We start from the raw sequence: 22,395 nt of genomic DNA on the forward strand, positions 1-22,395 counted from the left end.
CATCAATCTTCAAGGTTTCCTCCAAGTGCGAATGGCTGGACTGTCTCTGCTAATTGAATCCTGGCACAACGAACACGCGTCATGGGTTTCGGAAAGCCGCCGGTCCAGGCGCTGAAAGCCGCCAACAAGACCAAGAGACAAGAGCTTTACATTCAATACAAAAAAGCATCTGGCAAGGAGAGGCGAGAGGCGCGCCATCGTCGGCGAAAAGAAGAAAACCGAGAGCCCGCCCTGAAACAAGCTCGGTTAGCGAAAAACAAGACGCTCACGCTTGACCAAAAACGCGTGTGGGACGAGGGCGATGACGATAGCTTGGGTGCGGTTGTCGACCTGCCACAACTGAGGCGGAGGCAAATGGAGGAGGTTGAGGCCGAAGAGCAGGCTGAGCTCGACCTGGGCGCCGAGGACGACGAGGACGACGAGGACGATGATCTCGGCAGCTTATTAGACTCGGACGATGAAGACGATGAAGCCAAGCAAGCAGCCGCGCAGAAGCAACGAGAGAAGCGAGCGAAACGGGACAGCAGCCTCGCCCCCTCGACCACAAGCACAAACCTCGATTTAACACCGACTTCGCTCATCGTCAAGTTCCCTTCATTGTTCAACGACGTTGCCCCGCCAGATCCGAAAGTCCTGGTCACGACCTCGCTCAATTCTACGATCCACTTTGAAGCCCAACTGCTAGCAACGCTCTTTCCGAACAGCACATATATCCCTCGGTCTTCACACCGCTATGGGCACAAGTACTCTCTGCGGGAGATATGCAAGTTTGCCATAAATCGGGACTACACAGCTGTTCTCCTCGTCAAGGAAGATTTAAAACGGCCCACCGGCTTATCCGTCGTTCACCTCCCGTCCGGCCCGACTTTTCATTTTTCCATTTCAAACTGGATAGAGGGCAGGAAGCTGCCAGGCCACGGGAACCCAACAAACCATTATCCAGAGCTTCTCCTGAACAATTTCAAAACACCTCTCGGCCTTCTTACGGCCAAACTGTTCCAGACCTTGTTTCCTCCTCGGCCAGAACTCCAGGGACGACAGGTCATCACCCTCCATAACCAACGTGACTACATCTTTGTTCGCCGTCATCGATACGTGTTTCGAGATAAACGTGCTACGGAGAAGAGTATCGTAGACGCCGACGGGAAAGAGCTGAAGGGCGTGCAAGATATCCGCGCGGGCCTGCAAGAGCTCGGCCCACGGTTTACGCTCAAACTGAGAAGGGCTGATAAGGGCATTGGGCGAGCTGGCAGCGTCGGAGAGGACGCAACGCAGTGGCAATGGAAAGCAAAGATGGAGAAAGACCGCAAGAGGTTCAATCTATAAGACAGCAATGGAAACAAAACAGCCAGTCGGCTTGGCTGGCGTTTACAGTGTCATGCAGGCAGAGTCGTGTGTTGTTGGCGTTCCCTGCCGTGAGTCAGGCAGCGGCTGAGAGTCACTGTCCAACTCTTTTTTTTTTTTTTTTTTTTTTTTTTTTTTTTTTTTTTTGGGTTGATCCGTAGGGTGGTTCTCGAGAGATGTGCTCGACAATATGTCATCATCTTCAGAATTCGTCCGTCATGATACCCCGCCGGTTTGTCCAAGGTATCGACTACAGTTGCCGAAGCGTCGTGTTACACTTTTCTAACGAGACTCGGAGCAATCCCATCAAACATTTGCCTCTTTCCTAGTGCCCGACCGGCTGGATTAGTCTGCTTCCAGCCAACAAAACTTGGGTGATTTCGTAGGAGCAAAGCCTAACGCTGGCGGAAGAAGCTTGAAGAAGCAGGCGCTGCTGAGACGGCTGCTGGCAGTTGTCGCGACATCGACTTTCCGTGGAGTGCCCTGGATTTACTGGATGCTGCTTTGGTTGGATACGGCTGGTCGATCCTGAAACACTATCGAGGTCCAAGGTCCGGTCGGGGTTGAGCCATCTCAACCAGCTCATATGGTTGAAGAAGTTTGATAGACCCTAAAGTTTGTAGGCATCATGTGCCTAGTAGCATTCGCCTTCACCATTTCAATACATAAAAGGCGAGACGCTGTGGCACGCGACAAACAGGGACGAAATGACGAGGGCGGCAAACAAGCGATGGGCTTGATGCGTGAATTGCTGCAGAACAAAACTCGTCTTTAGCCTGGCGGCAATGGCCAATGAAAATGAGCCCCCTGTTTGGACCAACCAAAGCTCTTCTGCTTCCCTCCCCTCAAATCAGAACATTGAAGTTTCCCCAATCTGGACACATTGTATCCGTACCTTAGATGCCTAGTTGAAGCCACAGAATTGGGGTTTCGTCGACAAAAACCATCAATTCATTGCCTGAACGGTACCCTTTCCTGGACAGCGAATGAAGCAGCCACCGCCACTAAATCAAAGCCTGGCGGTTTGAAACACCACGGCAGAGCGTCTTTGTTTCTCTTTATGCATCTACAAGGCATCGCGAAATGATGTAATTTTCAAGGTCCACTTTTCCATGCTGCTTGGATTCCTTTGCTTGGATTCGCTCCACAAAACTCTGTGCTTGTTTCCGAGGTTGCGCATCACGTCTGCGAGGCTGCGACTACATAAACCGACAGGAGACCCATCTCGCGCCAGCGCGGTCTGTGCGGCTTTACTTTAGCTTTCTCTCGGAGAGCCCGACTATGTATGACGGGCCGCAGTCAGGCAGCAGCAATTTCGAATTCGTTGAATACCATCACGCAAAACTTGCAGCCTCTCTCTCTCTCTCCCGCCGCCCGGGACGACCAAGGCGCTGAATGCCTATGCATCGCGCCATCTGTCATGAATCATGACACGCCAGTTCCTGAAAAGCATCAAGCCAGGCCCGTCTCGCAACCTCCTTGGTCAGGTCAAGATGATGTTGTCAGCAGCAACCACGTCGTCCTTATCGTCTGGACCCGAGCCGGCAAATCTCAAGGACGTGACTGATGGTTAGTGTGTCAGCTTGTTTAAAGCAAAAAAAAAAGAAAGGAAGAAAGAAAGAAAGGAAAAGATAAAGAACCCCAAGGCTAAGAGGAAGGCTCGCCGAACCACAGTGCACAAAGTAACAGGCGAGAGTGTCAACGGAACTTGTGAATACATTCGAAACGCCAACGTGTGGGAGACGGCACCGATACTCAAGGGCACAACCTGCTTTGATCATCGGGCAGACGTGAAGAACATCATGGTGACTGGCGGTGCAGGTTTCATGTGAGTGCCATGTCAAGTCTAGCATGAGACCTGGGCTACAACGTCTCCGTATTCGAAAAAGTTCCACTGATGTTCATGACTTCAATCAAGAGCTTCCTGGGTCGTGCGTCATCTAACGCTTACCTACCCGGACGCTTATCATATTGTGTCTTTTGACAAGCTAGACTACTGCTCATCCCTTAACAATACCCTTCGTCTCCGCGATAGGCGGAATTTCACCTTTTACCATGGGGACCTCACGAACCCCACCCAAGTACTGGATTGTATGGAGCGTTACGAGATTGACACGGTGCTGCATTTTGCAGCGCAATCACACGTTGACTTGAGCTTTGGCAAAGCATACAGCTTTACGCATGACAATGTGTACGGGACACATGTTCTATTGGAGAGTTGTAGAAAAGTCAAGGTCAGGCGCTTCATACACATATCGACTGATGAGGTTTATGGCGAGGTCAAGGAGGATGATGATGACCTGGTTGAATCTAGCATTCTCTCTCCGACGAATCCCTACGCAGCGAGCAAAGCGGCGGCTGAGATGCTCGTGCAATCCTACAACAAAAGTTTCAAGCTGCCGACCATTATTGTTCGTAGCAACAATGTGTACGGGCCACATCAGTACCCAGAGAGTAGGTGACGCTGATTCTTGGGGAGAGCTGAGTGGTTTTCTTCTGAAAGACGTGGCCAATTTTCTAAGTTGCGGTTTGTTTGATTTTTTTTTTTTTTTTTTAGAGATTATACCCAAATTTACATGCCTGTTGAACAGGAAGAGACCAGTCGTCCTCCACGGTGATGGTCGCCCAACGCGCCGCTATCTCTACGCAGGAGATGCCACAGATGCCTTCGACACCATTCTACACAAGGGCCAAAGCGGCCGCGTTTACAATGTCGGCTCGCCTGATGAAGTATCAAATCTAGAATTGTGCTCCAAGCTGCTCGACATGATGGCGATAGAACACGAAACCTCGGCGCAGCTGCGCCAATGGATCAAGTACACACATGATAGGCCCTTCAACGACCGCCGTTATGCTATAGATTGCACCGAGCTACGAATGTTGGGATGGAAGCAGAAGACGAGTCTTGAGCAAGGCCTGCGAATTACAGTAGACTGGTATTGCAAGTATGGAGAGTCATGGTGGGGGGACATTAGCCATGTGCTTACACCATTCCCAGTCGTCAGGGAAGGCCACATAATGCCCGATATGGCGGAGCCTTTGATCAGAGACGACCCAGTCGATCCGGGTGACGAATATCATGATCAATGACCAGTACCAGAAGTAGACCATTGGGAGAGAGAGGAGGGGGGGGGAGGGAAGGGGGGGGTTGGTTATCCCGTTTGGCTGATGCAGATGGATACAACATACAACTGCGAGAGGGAATGCTCAATCAACAGAGTGCGAAACGTTGCCCTCTCAGGCTTTTGAACCAGGAAGAAACTGAGAAGCGGGCTTGAAGTCTGGATGTGTGTTTCCATTTGCATACGGAATGATGGCGCCTATGCGTATATGGATCGTACCATGCATGACCTCGTGGTGGTAATTTTGTGGCAGAAGGAGATACCTGTAGCAGGTGTGTGGTTTGTTGTTCGATATGACATCAGCTGGAGCATCGAGTCGTCCGTCGATGCCGCGGACGAATTCTCCAAGAGACACCGCCCATGAGGCCCAAGGCTGGTCGAAATTGAGGTCCTTCGTTGCCACCCGCCCAGCGCCTCTCATTTCCTTGACTCGAGAATGTCGATGCATGGTCAGCCGCACTGCCGCCCCACTGAGCAAGCATGCAACATCCAAAACAGCTTGAGGTCTGATTGTACCAGAAGCGGCTGTCCTCAAACAAAGGCGTCTTCCAAATCGATATGGGCGGTTGGGTTTAGTAGAGGATGCCGGGATGCCACCCCTGCCTGCGTCTGCAGACTTCCCCGCCCACCAAACACCAGAACCGAAACTTCGCCGTTATCTATCAATGGGGCCAAATTCAAACTCACAAAGCACAAGCTAAGCTACCTTACCTCTGCTGCCGGCCTCGAGCCGACTTTGGCCCCATCTTTCCGGCACCACCACCATCAACTTGCCCATCTTTTGTCTTTCTCTTTCTTTCTTCTTTTCTTCCATCTTCTCCTTTTTATTTTATTTATTTTATTTTATTTTATTTTAACCCCCCTCGGCACATCAGCTGTGAATGCGTCCGTGGCCAACAAATTACATCAATAGTACAGGACTTGTTAGGTCCTACCCAACCTTGAGAGCTGGTGGTCGGTCAACAACTTGCATCCGAAACCCCCGCGATTCATCCTGGACGCGTACCCATCAGCCACCCATTTCACAACGAATCGAGAAACTGGTCCAGCAGGCAACAATCTGACACTGTTGGTTGCCCCCGCAAGACTCGGGCTGATCAGCTTCCCTCTCGGCGCTACCTTGACCACAGGCCAATTCCGTTCCTCAAAGCATGAAAGCGTCAGTTGAGAAACCAGTGGTCGCTTTCCTTGGACCTATTGCGTCTTATTCGCATCAAGTAAGTCATCTTCTAGGGGGCGGCGGATGCTGCACTTGGGACTTGACTACTAATTGGACAAAAAGGCAGTTCGGCAAGTGTTCCCGGAGGAGAAGTGGGAGCTACGGCCTGTTAGCACCATCGACGGTGGGTTTCCGCAGCAATCTTTCTACCCATGTTTCGCTATCAGATGAAATCATGGGGCGACATTCTGTGACTCTGACAGTGATGCCTAGATGTCTTCGACGAAACCCAGGACGGTCAGGTTACCGCGGGTGTAGTACCATTTGAGAACTCGACCAATGGATCTGTCGTCTTCACACTGGACAACCTTGCCGACCGTGACGGCAAATACAAGGACATCATCGTTGACGGTGAGATATTTGTAGATGTCCATCACTGCCTACTTGGCCGCAGAGATCCCAACGACAAGTTGGAAGAGTCTCAAGATGGATCTGGTACCTGCACCCCGACAGCATCGGATCCCAGCCCGACAAAGCCCAGATCGAAACCACTCAGTAGTCTTGGCCACCTCAAACGAGTCTACTCGCATCCGCAAGCATTCGGTCAATGTAACGCCTTCATCTCGACTTATCTCAAAGGCGTCGAAATATTCGAAGTCAGCTCAACGAGCAAGGCTGCCGAAATCGTCAGTCAGGACACAACTGGAACATGGGCTGCCATATCAAACCAACTAGCATCAAGCTTATACGGCCTGGAATTCTTGGGTAAGAATATTGAGGATCGTCAAGACAACACTACTCGCTTCCTGATCATCGGGACCCAAACCGCCGTCCCCGAGGATTGGGGTTTACAAAAGCAATCAGCCGCGACGTCAGGGAGCAAGTCTCTTGTCTCGTTGACGGTGCCGCACACTTGTCCGGGCGCTTTGGCTGACGTCCTGGGCTGTTTCCGGGACTTCAACCTGAATCTAACGAGCATCAACAGCCGACCCAGTCTCGTGGCCCCTTTCCAGTACATATTCTTTGTGGAGTTTGAAGGACACAAACACCACGATCAGAATGGCCGTGTGAAGGGGGCTCTGGACAGAATCAGTCAATTTGCCCATGGTTGCCGGTGGTTGGGTAGCTGGGAAAGATATCGCTAGACCCTTCCGCCCTTCCCAAAAGTAAAAAAAAAAGAAAGAAAAAAAAAGGCCAGCAAAACAAGGGGCGGCGTCGGCGTGGGCTCTAGCTGAATGAGCGCTAGCATTAAATCCTAATACGACAACGGCGCAGCCAAAAGCTCAATTACTACGGAATTGGTGGGGTGGAAACAACACCACATGTGTCATGCATTCTCAAGCGTTATGAATCGGTCGAGGCGCAAAAACGTATTGAAAATCGGTATCCATTGCCTTCTCATCCACACGTGTCCTGGCTTTGCATCATCAAACCCAAGACTCTGCTTTTTGGTTAGCAGAGCCTGGCTGGATGCTTCCGACGTTCCTTTTTCCCTCTTTACTTGCAGACTTGGGCCACAAACAAGTTCGATATCGGAGTTGTCGAACCCGTAATGCTTCCACGTAATCCACTAGACGAAGAAATACGCGCATAGACATTACGACAAACATGACGAGCCCCGACCAGAATGATTCCCACGGGCCCAGAGGTAGTAGAGATGGCAGTACCGCAATCTCAAGATCTCACACGAATTCGAATCAGTCTCACCGTGCTGCGAGCACGTATCCCCGAAGAGGCCGTCGATTTCTACCTAGCACCCATGGAACTATGATTACATCACGTCACGGGAGAATTTATTCTGACAGGTAAGCTGTAATAGTACATATGGACTCTGAAGTCTCTTTTGCCGTCTCTCTTTTCTCTCTCTCTCTCTCTCTCTTTTTTTTTTTTTTTATTTTTTGTTTTATTTTTTTTCCTGTGTTGATTTCCATGTCTCTCGTCGTGAATTTGATGTTGCTGCGGGTTAACATGTCGGGTTTTCTCAAGAGGTTCCTCCACTCAATCCCTGTGGGCACGAGAGCTAGATTATCGCGAGATTAATGGGCGCACCTACTGCAAGGAGTACTACATGCCCAATGACGAAGTTGAACAGCTCCGCTTAACTGTTCAGCATCAGGTGTTTTTGCAAGCCTTCGACGGCGAGGTCACAAACGCTCAGGTCAGTCAACCTACCAACGTCCTGGACGTGGGAACCGGTACCGGCGATTGGGCGATACGCTTTGCCGAGTTGTTTCCCGATTGCGAAGTGGTTGGAACAGACATAGCTGCCATACAGGAGACGCGCGGTGTTCCCATGAATGTCTTTTTCGAGATTGAAGATGCAGAAGAATGGGATAGACCCTTGGATCATTATGACTTGGTGCATCTGAGGTGTATGGAGGGAGCATTTCGTGACTGGCAGGCTCTGTACAAGAACATCTATGACTCCCTCAAGCCTGGCGGCTGGGTGGAAATAGCAGATATGGACGGGAACGAAGGACTGTACCAATTCTTCTCCAAGTTTTCCCCAGGGGCTCCCATTTTTCGTTTGATGGACGATTTTATCGCCGGGGCAGAGAAATCCGGACGACGCCGAGGCATATTCCATCTGGAACCGAGCTATTTCCGCGAAGCCGGCTTCGTCGATATAGCCGTGACTGAGCACACGTTCCACATGGCAGTCAACGATGAGTCCATAGGCAAGCTCTGGCTCGTAACTTGGCTGGATGGCCTGGAGGCATATTGCTTGAGGATACTGACGGAGCAAATGGGATGGAACGCCGACGACGTGAGGGAGGGGCTTCGGCAAACGGCCTCGGAGATTGCGGAGCGAGCGCATGACGAGGAAGCATGCAAAGCCATGTGCATCAACATGCGTATTGTCTTGGCGAGGAAACCGTTCGCGACGGATTCTGCAGCGTAGATGGGTGCGTCCCAGCACTTAGCAGTGGGCGTGTGAGTGTGTGTGGGGGGGGGAGTCGAAGAGGTCAATGGTTGGGCCCTGCAAGGCTAATTGTATTTCCTTTTTGTCTTTTTTTGTCTTTTCCATTGGTTCTCATCTGTTTGCCGCCTTTTCTTTTTTTTTCTTTTTTTTTTTTGCTGTGTAGAATAGCAATGCTCGTTGTGGTTATGTTGCCACGGAGGGTTTCGGGCAGAGGTGTAATATTTGTCGTTGGCCGAAAAGTTGCCTGTCGCCATGTCGTCTTGAACGAGCTAAAGTGGACAGATAGACAATGACAAAGCTTTGCAATTTTGAACTGCAATTGCGACATATCATATGCAGCAAGTTCCAAAGGCCAAGTTTGTTTTGATCCGAGAACCCATATAGTGAGTGGCATGACTCTGGAGTCCAGGCAGGTTTTTATGTCAACATTCGTAGGTCTGTCTGGTACCTACCTTAGGTACCTAGGTAGGTAAGGTAAGCTAGGAAGGAGCATAAGCGTGGAGAAAGCTAAGCTCCTATGGGTGGGTGGGTACACCGTACATGTAGCTATCCCCAGCGCCCAAACCACCACTTGCCCACCACGAACCAGCATCTACACCGTTGGCAACATCCAGCTACTCGGCACGCGGCACGCTGCACGCTGCACCCACGCCGCATCCACCGCCGCATCTACCACCGTGTAGCAAAGGCAAGGAGCTGGAGGTCGGAAAAAATACGGACGACCCGACCAAGTCCTGCAAAGAGGGGGGAGAGCGCGGCCAACTTGTCGCCAATGTCTTTCAACCCCAACGATGGCTTTGTGGCCCTCGCCGCCACCGCCCATGATGACACCGATGCGGATCAAGCACCCATTTTCAACGTGGAGCGCGTCGAGATGAACTTCTCCGTGACGGCCGAGTTTGTCGCCGCGCAAATAGCAAACAACGTCATGATTCTCGCCCTGTCCAACGGTCGCCTTCTTCGTATCGACCTGAAGCACCCGGAAGACATTGACGGTACGCAAGTTCCCGGATCCGAGTCCGAACCCGGATTCACATTCACGTTCACGGCAATGGCTAAACTTGCGCTTTCCCGCAGACATTGATCTTCCGAAAAGGGCCTCCGAAATCGGCGTCATCCGCCGCCTGTTCCTAGACCCGACGGCATCCCACTTGCTCATCTGCACGGCTCTCGGCGAAAATTACTACCTTCATTCGCAATCCAGGCAGCCCCGACCTTTGGGTCAGTTCCGAGGTGTCATGATGGAGAGCGTTGCCTGGAACCCGTCTCTCCCCACGGCGTCCACGCGAGAAATACTCATCGGGGCCGCTGACGGCAACATATACGAGGCCTTCATTGAGACCTCGAATGAGTTTTACCGACGAGAAGTCAAGCACTTGAAGAATCTGCACAAACTCCCCGACGGTGCCATTACTGGCTTGTGGGTGGACGATTTAAAGGGCAAGCCCGACCTCCGCAGAGTCATCATCGGCACCCAGAGCAGATTGTTCCACCTGGTTGGCCGGGTGGGCCGTAGTCACGATGGCAGTGGGTCAATATACACCAAGCTGTTCGAATCGGAACAGCCAGTTACTCATGAGGCCTTTGGCAACTCCGCCGGCGCTCATTCTGCCGTGGCAGTATCGCCTGATCCTCCAAGTCAACGCCTTCACGGGGACGATGTCCCCGACAGGGCATACGCTTGGTTGTCGTCGCAGGGGGTGTTTCACGGTAGATTGTTCAACGAGCCTGCGGATCTCAGCCTCGGATCAAAGATATTCGCGGATTCCAAGACTCTGACAAAATCCCAGATAGTCACACCTGACTCTGCAGATCGACGTGCGGCGACAGCAGAGGCAATCGACTCCATCCTTCTCACCCAGTGGCATATAATCAGCTTGGTGGGGAGCCGAATCATTGCAACTAACCGCCTGACTGGGAAGATGGTGTCGGAACATGACATACTAGTGCCAGGCCGGAAAGCCATCGCCTTCACCATGGACGCCCAGGAAAGAACGTTTTGGATCATCACCTCGGACGAGATATTCGAAATCGTTGCTCGGAACGAAGAGAGAAACATCTGGAAGATCATGATGGGTAACGAGCAATTCGAGTCAGCCTTGCGGTATGCCCGCACCCAGACCCAGAAAGAGACGGTGGCGGGTGCATACGGAGACCATCTCGCCAAGAGGGGTCACTGGATGGAGGCAGCTAGCCTGTACGGACGCAGCAACAAGGCGTTTGAGGAGATTGCGCTCAGTCTCGTCGACAACAGCCAGCATGATGCCCTGAGACAATTCCTGCTTACAAAGCTGGCAACGACGAGAACATCCGCCGTGATCCAGAGGGTGATTGTGGCAAGCTGGCTTGTAGAGGTCTTCATGGCCAAGCTCAACTACCTCGACGACACCATCATCACGCAGGCAGAACTTTCCGAGAACTTGAGCTGGTCGGAATCCAGGACCGTGCTGGAGTCGGTTAAAAAGGAGTATCGCGACTTTGTCAACAAGTACAAGAATGACCTGGACCACAAGACGGTCTACGACATCATCAGCAGCCACGGCAGAGAAGGAGAGCTCTTGTATTTTGCCAGCGCCATCAATGATTACCATTACGTCTTGTCGTACTGGGTGCAAAGGGAGCGGTGGCCGGAGGTGCTTGCGGTTCTGAAGAAGCAGACCGATACCGAGGTTTTCTACCGCTACAGCAGCGTGCTCATGACTCACGTGGCGCAAGAGACGGTGGATATCTTGATGAGGCTCAGCGACGTCAAACCTCGCAGCCTCATCCCGGCCCTGCTGGAGTACAACCGCAGCTACTCTGGCGGTGCGAGCTCGCAGAACCAGGCGATACGCTACCTGAACTTTGTCGTGTTCCAGCTCAACTCCAAGGACGCGGCCATCCACAACACTCTGATTTCGATATATGCCTCGCATCAGTCTCAGGACGAATCCGGGCTCCTGTCTTACCTGCAAGCGCAGGGGGATGAGCCGAGATACGACCCCGACTTTGCGCTGCGGCTATGCATCCAGCATCACCGCACGCTCTCGTGCGTCCACATCTTCACCAGCATGGGTCAGTACCTGCAAGCAGTCGACCTCGCCCTGTCTCACGGCGAAGTTGAGCTGGCATCGGTCATTGCAGACAGGCCCATGTCGGATCCGCAGCTGAGAAAGAAGCTATGGCTTGCGGTGGCGCGCAAGGTGATTGCCAAGTCGGACAGCATCAAGGGCGCGATTGCGTTCCTGAAACGGTGCGACCTGCTCAAGATTGATGACCTGATACCTTTCTTCCCCGACTTTGTCGTCATTGATGATTTCAAGGAGGAAATTTGCCAAGCACTGGAAGACTACAGCAGGAACATTGACAACCTCAAGAAGGAGATGGACGAGTCGTGCCAAACGGCAAGCAACATCAAGATGGACATTGCAGCCCTAGATCACCGATATGCCATAGTGGAGCCGGGAGAAAAGTGCTACGTTTGCGGACTGCCGTTGCTCAGCAGGCAATTCTTTGTGTTTCCTTGCCAGCACTCATTCCACTCTGACTGCATGGGCAAGAAGGTGCTCGAGTACTCTGGCTACGGCCACTCCAAGAAGATACGACAACTGCAGACGCAAATACACAAGGGTCTAGTAAATGGGGCCAAGAGGGAAGCAGTGGTAGCCGAACTGGACGCCTTGGTCGCATCAGCATGGTAAGGTTTACCGTGGGCCACATTCGAGTGTTTTTTTTTTTTTGGGGGGGGGGGCCTTTTGCTAATTTGCCATGTTTTAGCATACTCTGCAGCGACTTTGCCATCAAGAAGATAGATGAACCGTTCATCACGGCGGACGATGATGTTGAGGCGTGGGCTGTATGAGAGGTGTTGGTGGATATTCGGGTATCCTTTGATTTTCATATTACCTGTTTCGAATCAAGATTGATCGATTTGCCTCTGCCCTAGAGACAATCCTTCGAGGCAAGCAACGAAGTACATCCAAAGGGTCGGATTCGCAACGGGACTCGGGGAACCACCAAAACGTTTGCGCCAATCAAGCCGATTGAGGAAAATCCGGTCGACGTGTCCCATATTGATATTCGGCTCGTCGTTTCGCATGAGGCGGCGACTTTCGACAGGGAGGCGTGGTTAGTAAGTACTTGGTTGGGTAGGTAGTGCCCGTCGAGCGCATCAGCAGTCCCTTGTAGATTGCTCGGGGCTGGAAGCAGGGACAAGATGTGGTTGCGCAAGCCGTGCAAGCCGTGCAAGCCGTGCAAGCCGTGCAAGCCGTGCAATGGTCACTGATCAGCTGCACCAGTAATGGTGCCCATTCATTCATTCATTACCTCGCAGACGGCAGCTTCGTTTTCGTGTTGCGCTATAGGTATCTCGAACGAGACGGGGCAAGAGGTTAACAAGAGAAACTGGAGCGTGGTAAAGCCGGGCGAGGGGACAAAGGTCCCCGGGGGAGGGGGGGGGGGGGGGGGGGGCGGCGCATGGAAGCATTGGAATGCAAACGCCGTATCAGGGCCGACTGGAGGTTGGTGCGGGTGATGGAGATGGATCCAACTAGACACTTGGTTCTTCTCCCTTGATGTTGTTTCTTGGATCCGAGGCCATTTGTTTGTTATTGTTGTTGTTGTTGGTGGCCAGGCCCCACAGCGGATGTACCTGGTACCTGGTACCGACTCCCGAGGACGAAGGTGCGTTGCGTTGCGTTGCGTTGCAGCCAGCGCCAGCGCCAGCGTTAGTGCTACCTGCCTTTGACTTGCGGAATGCTTAGTCATGGCTGCAAATAATAATGGTTCCGGTTCGTTTGGTTTGTCCATCCAACTTTCAACCAGCCAACCAACCTCAACCTGCAAGTCGTTTGGCCATGCTCAGCAAACAAGCCAGTTCGTCTTGAGCAGCCGTCCGCGTCAGCTCGCCGGTTCCCTCCTTTTTTTTTTTTTTTTTTTTTTTTGCCCCCCATCTCTCTTGCTCTTGCGACTTGGGCCGCGCGTCTGCAGCGCCCCCTTCTTCCCCCCCCTCGTCCCCACATGTTTTTGGTGTTTGGGATGTTGGCTTGGCCAGGCTTGGTTTGGCCAGGCTTGGCTTGGCTTGGCTTGGCTTGTTCAAGCCGGCAATGCGGCAATGCGGCACGGCATCGTGCTTTCTCGGCTGCTCCAACTTCCAGCTTCTGTTTTTGACAAGCTGCGTGCCTGCTCAAGCCCACCTTGCGCGGCCCGGCTAGTCAGAGCCGACAAAGTCCAACTCGCTCAAGTCGTCGTCGCGTCTTGTGGCGTGGCGTCATCACGAGATGCCGGTGGTTACAACTTACGAATCCACAGGTCCCGCCGAGGCCGCTCGCTGTTGCTGACGGCTGCCCTGCACCCTGCGCCCTGCGTCCTGCGTCCTGCACGCTTCTTTATTTCTTATAGTCTTCGACATTTGCTCTCGCCGGCCGAACCTCTCGCCAGAGTCTTCAGTCTGGACCGATATCCTATAGTCAACTAGAGACCAAATTCTTCCTTCTTCGCCTCAACCCGTCCGCGTTTGCATCGTGTGGATTTGCACCACCGGCGAGGCCCACGGTGCCTGCAAAGAGTGCAGCAAGACTCAAACTCACCCGCATATTTCCTTCATTTTCAACTCTCATCCTTACCTAGCCCCCCTTCATGCATCTCCTGTCGAATATCGCCGTCTTCTGCACCGCCCTGCACATCGTCTGCGGCCTGTCAATACCGCAGAGACGGGGTGCTCCACCCCCACGACTGGTCGGCTTGCCGTTGCATCGATCCAAGATACGGGACCCTGTCGCCAATGACAGAAAACGGATGCGAAGAAGAGGGAGTGTCACGGGAACACTAGAGAATCTGGTAAGCAAGGGACTGGCGTGTGAGTTGGCTTGGCTTGGCTTGGCTTGGCTTGGCCTGGCTTGGTGCCAACTGCCTTGTGCATTGTCCTGACATGGGCGAGCAGCAAACGCTCTACTTTCTCAACGCAACCTTGGGGACGCCGCCTCAGAAGCTGTCATTCCATATCGACACGGGGAGCAGCGATCTGTGGGTCAATACGCCGTCGTCGAGACTCTGCTCGTTCCCGCAAAAGCCCTGCTCCGACACGGCAACCTACAGCGCCAACAAGTCGTCAACATACCATTACGTCGGCAGCTACTTCAACATCTCCTACGTTGACGGCTCGGGTGCCGCGGGGGATTATGCGACCGACACCCTGCGCTTCTCCGGCCAGAACATAAGCTCGTTGCAGTTCGGCATCGGCTATCGCAGCACCGCGCAGCAGAATGTTCTAGGGCTAGGATACCCCGCCAACGAAGCGCAGGTGACAGACCTGGGCATGCAGCCGTACCAGAATCTGCTGCCAAGAATGCGCGCCCAAGGCGTCGTCTCGTCCGACGCCTTCAGTCTGTGGCTAAACGACCTGGGCGCCGCCACTGGCAGCATCCTTTTCGGCGGCGTCGACACGGAAAAGTACCACGGCAATCTGATCAGCCTGCCCATCCAAAAGGTCGGCGACGCCTACAGCCAGTTTTACATCACCCTGACCGGGCTCGATGCGGGACCCAAGACCGTTGCCGCGGACATGGCGCTCGCCGTCTTGCTCGACTCTGGATCCTCGCTTACCTATCTACCCAACGACCTGGTGTCGCGGATATACGAGCGGGTCGGCGCGGCGTATCAGGAGGCGGACGGCGTTGCCTTTGTGCCGTGCTCGCTCCGAAACAGGAACGACAGCATGACGTTCAAGTTCAGCTCTCCTGCATCCATCACCTTGTCGCTCAGCAGCATGGTCCTGGATCTTGACGAGTCCTTGACTGGGGCGAACACCAACACCACGGTCAACAACGAGGAAGCGTGCCTGTTTGGCATCGCGCCCGCAGCAGGGTCCAACAGTGTTTTGGGGGACACCTTTCTACGGGGCGCGTACGTCGTCTACGACATGAGCAACAACCAAATCGCCCTCGCCAACGCCAAGTTCAACGTTACGGCCACCAACGTCGTCGAGATTGGCGGCAGCAACGGCAACGGCAACGGCAGCGCCGTGCCCGTCGCCACCAAGGCAAGCAATCCCGTGACGGCGACGAGTGGGTTTCCCAGCCTCGAGAGGACCAGCAATGACAGCGGCGCAGCCGGAATCTCGCCGTCCTCGCCCATGGCACTTGCGGGCGTGGTGGCGGGCGCGGCAATCACCGTTGCCATCATGTTGTACTGATGCGTTTCTTTTTTTTTTTGTTTTTTTTTTCGCTTCGTATCTCACAAAAGCCTGGAATTTCCTCTCTTTCTCTCTCCCATGAACCTGTTTTCTCCCTGCACCACCCTAGATTTGATGTCTCGATTCCGGAGGACTCGGCAACCCAAGATGCATTTGCGACGGCGTTTTGTACAGTTTTAATTCAAGCAAGTAACGTCATGTAAGTAGAAAATAAAACCACCATGATGAAAATGTACGTGCCGTTCCGAACCCCCGTCCCAAGAAGCTCCCAAAATAGACGCACGCAGAAAACAAGAGAAGACACCGTGAAACCAGACAGCGCTGATGCGCTGCCATTGCTGGTTGTGGGTTTGCGTCTGCTCTAGATCAACTTGTTCCACCGGAAAAGAAATTCTTTGCCCAAACCAATCCTCCGTGATAAAGGGGCAGTATTCCCGTACTTTCATCTATTCAGGATTTTTTTTTTGTTTTAAACTCCCGCTTTCCAACCTCAACCTTGTTCATTCTCCGATTTCCCGGGATTTTTTTGCCTTTTTTTTTTTTTTTTTTTTTTTTTTTTTTTTTTTTTTTGGCAGAGCGCTTAGCCGAAAAGAAGACAGCCTCAAATCTTTGTACTCGGCACAACTAGACTTGCTTCGCCTAGTCGACCATGTTGCCGGAAAAAAATCGAGCCATGCGCAACACGCGTCGCATCGCATGCATGTAGGTGCAAGCAAAAACCAAGGCGTCTGGGCCGGGCCCCCCCGGTCACGGCATGTCGCTCCGCCATGCCATCGGCTCATCCAAGGTGCTATCCCAAGACGACACGGCGGTCTTCTCAATGTTGCCTTGCAAGCCGGCCATGTTGAAGAGCGTTTCTGCAACAGACGACGTGAAGATGGCGTCGTGCATGGGCTGCGCTTGCGCGGCTGGCCAGAGATGAGCCGCCATTCGCTCCTGGAGGTCCCGCAAATCTATGCGGTTTTCCTCGCGAGTGTTTCCGAGTCCGGCGGGCGTCGTCGAGTGCGAACCTGCCGGAAACGCGGCTCCGGGGCCTTCATCGTCCAGGCGGTAGGCACCAGGCTGAGGCACCGTTGAGGGGTGGTTGCGGTCGGGCAGCACACAGGAGGCGTCCGCCAAGCGGTCGCAGATGCCTAAACCGGAAGTGCCGTTGCCGTTGAGCATTGCCGTGGCCTGGTGCGCCGCGCAGGCGAGGCCTTGGCCCGCCTTTCCCCCGGGCATGGCGTTTGGTGGCATCCCAGCGTCGGGGCTGACGCCAGGGCTCGTCGCCGTTCTCCCTCGAGACATGCCGCCGACTGTCGGGCTGACGGGTCCGGCCCGGGTCGCCGCACCGAGGACGGGCTGGAAGCAGTCGTTGTTGATCGGTTCCTCGAAGGGACGAGGAGGGTCGTCCTTGTCCGCATCCAAGAGGGTGCCCAGTATCTTTCCTTCGGGATTGTTGAGCGGGAGCCTTCCCGGCAGGACCGGAATGATGTCGGTGTGTTTTGAGACTGAGCTTCTCGTGATGAGCGGTATGTGGGAGCCGGAAGCACCAGCCAAGTACTTTTCGAGCCACGGAAACTTGAGCAGCGACGTCAGATTGTTTCTCTCAATGTCTATGCAGGCTTGCTGGATAAAACCGCAAGTGATTTGGAACTTGCGTGCAAAGGCTTCCATGGCTTGCATCACCACTTCCAGGTTCGACTTGTCCGTCGCCGTGAGGCCGCTTACGGGGTTTCTCTTGCCCAGGTAAACGTACACGGTCGTGCAGCAATACAAGGCCAAGGCGCACAAGGGGCTTTTCTGCGGGCATCATCCAGGCGTTAGTGTTTCAGAGAAAAACAGGCAAAACATGCATTTGGCCCCCTGCCGATGTTTTTATATAGTTTTTTTTTTTTTTTTTTTTTCCCAGACTTTGTTACCACCGGGAGACCCAGAGGAGAGGGGAGCTTACAAAAATGTATGTGGACGTGGACATTTTTAGTATGTGGACAATTTCTTCTGCGGAAGCTTTCAAGCGACCAAGACTAAAGTCCACGACGTCGTCTGCCAAGTCATGCAGCTCTGCCTTGTCCAGAGCAGCGTGGTGAAGAATGATGACTGCAGCGTGCAGGTTGAGATTGAGGTGGATGGCGCCGGGGTCGCGCAAGGATCTCGGAAAGCGGAACTTGGCAGGGAGGAACATAAAGACGGTCGACAGTTTGTTATCAAGGTCGCGATGCCGCCTCCAGTAGGGGCCTCGCGTCACATCCTCAGGCAAGTCGTCGGGCTTGCAGCTGTGCATGTGCTTGATTATGCTGCGGAATATCTGACTGATGAGAAGGGTGCTAGCAAAGGCACTGTAACTAGAGCCGGTGAAGACGTCGTCCATAAAGGGTGCTGGTTCCTCTTGGCCGGAGGCAAAAGCCTCTTCTGACGCTGGCAGTCGCGTCGTAATCTCGTTGGCTCAGTTAGCTGATGTTGATGCCCGGGTTTTGATGCCAAAAAACAGCAGCATGTTCCCTATTTTTTTTCTTTCCTTTTTCCTTTTCTTTTCTTTTCTTTTCTTTTCTTTTCTTCTTCTTTTCGGCATCGAGCAGCAGAGAACTTACATCGTCGGGATTGATCAATGTAGGCCAGCCCGTAGATATGCTGGAAAAAGAGTCCATGGCAAAGATACCCCAAAACACTCTTCGCCGCTCCTCCAGTTCTTCCCACGTGGAGTGAGGTGCAAGAGACGGGGGGAGGTGATGGCATCCGCCGTCGAGTCGATCGAGCCCCATCATCTGGCATAGCCGAACGGCCTTTGCGCACGTCGTAGCTGCTCGCGTGAAGAGCATGCACTTGGCTTCGTACGAGCCGCAGATACACAACGCTTGCGCGTGGGCAACTGTGATGAAGTGTTCTCCGAGATCCTGCAAAAGTGGGCGTGCATGGTCAACGACGGGGGGTTTTTTTTTCCTTTTGGTCATTCGTCCCCCTTCCCACCAGTTTGCGTTTGCATCATGGCGAGAGGGGCGTCGCGGGGCTAGCCATCGTACCTTCATTTCATCGGCTTCGATGTAATGCCGTGCTCTCGTGTAGAAGACGTGAGCGAAGCGGTCGTACTTGGCGTGGCCGCTGGCCGCCAGAGCCCACATGGCGTACTGGAGGCTCATTGGCGGTTTCCTCAGCGGCCCAGCATACAACGACTGATAGTATCGGCCGGAGTGGACGACGGGAACGAGATGATACTCCTTTTGAAAGAAGATGTTGTGTCTGGGGGGACGCGTCAGCGAGCTTGCAGTCGAAGTGGGCGCCACGTTTGAAGTGACGGGGGTTTTGCGTACAGTTCCTCTTGAACATGGAAAGGCGGCAAGGTCTCTGAATATCCCAATCCGAGGAGGGCCCCGTTGTTGCCATTGTCGTAGCCGTTGCCGTGGCCGTTGCCCGTAAAGGGATCCTTGTCTTGGGGCTGTGAAGGATGTGAAAAGGCAAAGGCTCCTCCTGCTGGATCCTGGGACGACATGTCAAGCGCATCCTGACCACGCAGAGCAAAGTCACCCTGCGAAAGCGAGGCCGGGTGTGAAGATGAGGCTGCATTTGCGGAGTGGTGATTGGCGCTGTTGTTTACTTGTTTGAGGTAGCTCTCGACCTGGGCTGAGTGACATGTTTAGATATCGTCTTTGACTTTGGCGCGCCCGGCCTTTCTTCCTCTTGATCTTCTTCCTCCTCTTCGTCTTCTTGTTCTTTTTCCTGTCCTCCTCCTACCGGTTTATGCCTGTGCCAGAGACTGCCAGAAACCTTGCTCCTCCAAATGCTTCTGGCTCGGTCATGGCTTGGGCTGACTGGTCATGGCTCCTGATAACCACATCCTATGCCAAGGCGCGAACGTCACGTCACGTAAGGCGTGTAAAAGATGAGGAAATATGCTCACCTAGTCTGGCCTCAAGCTCCTGCACGTTCCTCCGCTTAAACGCAGGCCTTCTTCGAGAATCGGGGTATACGCATTCGCCGCCGACCTTGAGGCAGCGAGCGCACGACGGCGTTGCCCTGTCACACCTGAGCTTCCGCGACCTGCACGCAACGCAGGCCAACGGTCCCGTGCCAGGCGAGGCACGGGAGCTAGAAGGGTCTAGCGGGTGTGGCTCCGGGGACATGAAGCTCGGAGAATCGACTGATGCGAGTGCCGGTGATGGGATAGGGGAGAAGGTGGGGGGGTTGGGAGGAGGGGAGGAGGGGGTCTGTTTACGGCCGGCGGTCGGGCAAAGTCGATGCGCGCAGCTCTCCGCGCGCCCCTTTTTTTTTCGGCGGCACTTGATGAAGAAGACCAGATGGCCTGGTGCTGGATGCTGGATGCTGGATACTTGGATGCTTGGATGCTGGATGCTTGATCCGCGGACGCTGGCTGGCCGGCGAGAGTGGCAAATTGTACAGTACAGATGCAGAGCAGAGTACATATGTACTCCGTACTCCGTACCCATGTCGCCGTTGCTGCGCACCCCACCATCACCTGGTCGCCAGTTGGCCTGGGTTGCCGGGTCTCACGTCCCGTCGCCCAGGGTGGGAAGGAGCAGGCTGAATAAGGTCTGAACTAATAAGGTCTGAACTTTGGGAGTATCCTGGGAAAAGGACCGATCAGGGAACTTTTCGGTTGATTTTCCTCACATTACGAGGTAGGTAGGTACCTAGGTACCTAGGACGTGTCTGGTGTGTGTATTTTTACGTCGTACTACGTAATCCAGCTCGATCAGTCAGATGATGCTTGAGATGGAGACGGCCTTTTGCTTTTGAAATAGCCCTCGTCACGGCATATATAGACTCGCCAAGCCAGACTCACGGAGCCAGACGCACAGAGCGGTTGTTTAACCGCCCTCGCCAGGGGCAGCAACAGAATCAGCCGAATGTCCGAGCCGAGCCAGGTCCCCCATTTACCCACCCGCCTCTTCTTGTCGTCACTCAGCTCGAAAATGCAGGTGGCGGCGCGCATGTCGGAGCGACCCAGGCCACATCATTGGCAACGACGACGAGGAAGATGGAGACCCTAGCAGGCTGCGTAGAGGGCGCCGCCACGGCTATCCCGACGCGAAATACAGTACTCGTGGCGGCTCGTCTGCGGCTGTACCTGGTAGCTTCGTCTTGGCTGCACGGAGTACTGGGGGACGAAATAGCTTTGCCCACGGGGCTACCCGACATCAGACTCGCCCCATCAAGTCGTGGCTCAGCCGTTACTCAGTCGTGACTCCTGCGAGAACTCGGGTTAGTGGAGTCATCTGGCTCTCCGTTGGAGCTTGAAATTCAAAATATGTAGGAGCAAACATGGGTTGAACGGCATGTTGACGAACCGGCAGCCAGAAAATCGCCCCGAGGCTGCGATTTGCAGGGCAACTATGTACTGGCAGATCTGAAACCTTGATCCCAACAAAGTCATCTAGACTCTAGGCAATGCTTTGCTGCCATCGTGACGGTGAACGGACGGGGTTTATACTAACCCGACCTGGTGTAGAGCCCCCTTTCGATTCCGTGGTATGGTTCTGCCATTCGATTTTTCTTTCTTCTTTTTTTTAAACGGTCTTTTAATTTTGCTGTAGGGCGAAACGGCCCGTCGCCCAAGCCTGGTCGAAGCTTCGAAGCTCGCGCATCCCGAGGGTGACCATCACCAAAATCATCGCCTTCACATGCGCTTTCCACCCCAAAGTCCATCCGCGACGAAACAGCAAGGGGGAAGGGGGAAAGGGGAAATGACAGCTCGGGCTTGTCAGCAACGACGCGGCATTACGCATTGGGTTTCCAAGCCCCCGTCAGCCACCAAAGATCTGAGAGCTCGCTAGACAAATCACCCCCCACATGGGCCATTCGCACCATCGGGGCGAAGCATGGGGGCGGGCAGCTTGTTGCGACTGGACAGATCAAAGTCATTCATTCACACCCTTGGCTTGGTCAAAGTGTTCAGCCTCGGACCGGGGCGTGCCCATTAGCCCCCGCTGCGGGAACAGAACTAGTGGAATAGTAGGTTTCGTTGGCGGCGGCCAACTCCTTGTTGTCCGTTCGCTTGGACACAACGACGACGAGCTTTGTCCTGTTGCACACGGCCAAGCCAGGGCTGGCATTGGCGCGGTTAGAACCTTGTTGCGTGTCGTTGACCCAATTCCGTTTTCCCCATTGACGTACAACTTTTTTTTTTTTTTTTTTTTTTGGCCGCCCCCCCTTGCATGTCGGGAATCGACAGGCTTCGACATGACAGCTTGACAGCCGCCCTCTTATCTCCTCCAAAGGTCCGACCGACCGAGCGGGAGATGCGGAGGGACCACGCACGACGGATATTTTGATTCTTTGATTCCATTCTGGCATCAAGAGGACCGTCAAAGGCAAAGGCAAAGGCAAGCTGCGTCGTCGAGATGTAAGTAGCTGACGCAGTTCTGGTTGGGCAGGAGCGCGAACGCTGCACTGTCCCTTCCGTTTTGGGCAGGCTTATCAGTCAGTCCCACTTGGCGCCACTGTGTACGGCTGCGTTAGGAGGTACGTAGGTAGTGTGTACCTCCTACGAGGGGTATCCGTACAAGGGGCCCAGCTGTCGGCAGATGGCGGGACATGCATGGGCTGCGAGCCGCGTGACTCCGAATTTGGAGGTGGGTACACCTACCAGATAGATACCCATTCATTTACTTGGACCACGGATGACGTGAAGCCTTGTGCCGGCTACCTTGGACACCTCCTAATTCCTCTAAGCATGTCGATG

At 53.7% G+C, this 22,395-nt stretch overlaps 7 protein-coding genes across 7 annotated transcripts; 6 read left to right on the top strand and 1 right to left on the bottom strand.

Annotated features, from left to right (window-relative positions):
- Positions 1-81: 81 nt before the first annotated feature.
- On the top strand, positions 82-1,326 carry UV8b_06457 (uncharacterized protein; the record flags this gene model as incomplete). Its single annotated transcript, XM_043143954.1, has 1 exon — positions 82-1,326. One exon carries the CDS (start codon positions 82-84, stop codon positions 1,324-1,326), a length of 1,245 nt encoding a protein of 414 aa, XP_042999889.1.
- A 1,445-nt stretch (positions 1,327-2,771) lies between these two features.
- UV8b_06458 (uncharacterized protein) lies at positions 2,772-4,434 on the top strand (the record flags this gene model as incomplete). The annotated part of the gene is made up of 4 exons (XM_043143955.1): positions 2,772-2,913; positions 3,019-3,172; positions 3,263-3,798; positions 3,902-4,434. The coding sequence occupies 4 exons, from the start codon at positions 2,772-2,774 to the stop codon at positions 4,432-4,434; spliced, it is 1,365 nt and encodes a 454-aa protein (XP_042999890.1).
- A 1,183-nt stretch (positions 4,435-5,617) lies between these two features.
- Positions 5,618-6,770, top strand: UV8b_06459 (uncharacterized protein; the record flags this gene model as incomplete). Its single annotated transcript, XM_043143956.1, has 3 exons — positions 5,618-5,683; positions 5,749-5,809; positions 5,899-6,770. The coding sequence occupies 3 exons, from the start codon at positions 5,618-5,620 to the stop codon at positions 6,768-6,770; spliced, it is 999 nt and encodes a 332-aa protein (XP_042999891.1).
- Positions 6,771-7,233: 463 nt separating this feature from the next.
- UV8b_06460 (uncharacterized protein) lies at positions 7,234-8,527 on the top strand (the record flags this gene model as incomplete). The annotated part of the gene is made up of 2 exons (XM_043143957.1): positions 7,234-7,430; positions 7,612-8,527. 2 exons carry the CDS (start codon positions 7,234-7,236, stop codon positions 8,525-8,527), a joined length of 1,113 nt encoding a protein of 370 aa, XP_042999892.1.
- A 793-nt stretch (positions 8,528-9,320) lies between these two features.
- UV8b_06461 (uncharacterized protein) lies at positions 9,321-12,389 on the top strand (the record flags this gene model as incomplete). Its single annotated transcript, XM_043143958.1, has 3 exons — positions 9,321-9,543; positions 9,626-12,224; positions 12,305-12,389. The coding sequence occupies 3 exons, from the start codon at positions 9,321-9,323 to the stop codon at positions 12,387-12,389; spliced, it is 2,907 nt and encodes a 968-aa protein (XP_042999893.1).
- Positions 12,390-14,456: 2,067 nt separating this feature from the next.
- On the top strand, positions 14,457-15,719 carry UV8b_06462 (uncharacterized protein; the record flags this gene model as incomplete). The annotated part of the gene is made up of 1 exon (XM_043143959.1): positions 14,457-15,719. One exon carries the CDS (start codon positions 14,457-14,459, stop codon positions 15,717-15,719), a length of 1,263 nt encoding a protein of 420 aa, XP_042999894.1.
- A 747-nt stretch (positions 15,720-16,466) lies between these two features.
- On the bottom strand, positions 16,467-19,816 carry UV8b_06463 (uncharacterized protein; the record flags this gene model as incomplete). The annotated part of the gene is made up of 6 exons (XM_043143960.1): positions 16,467-17,501; positions 17,653-18,135; positions 18,290-18,592; positions 18,719-18,935; positions 19,007-19,316; positions 19,594-19,816. The coding sequence occupies 6 exons, from the start codon at positions 19,814-19,816 to the stop codon at positions 16,467-16,469; spliced, it is 2,571 nt and encodes an 856-aa protein (XP_042999895.1).
- Positions 19,817-22,395: the final 2,579 nt, after the last annotated feature.

The sequence above is a fragment of the Ustilaginoidea virens genome, chromosome 5 (assembly GCF_000687475.1).
Source record: "Ustilaginoidea virens chromosome 5, complete sequence".
NCBI lineage: Eukaryota > Fungi > Ascomycota > Sordariomycetes > Hypocreales > Clavicipitaceae > Ustilaginoidea > Ustilaginoidea virens.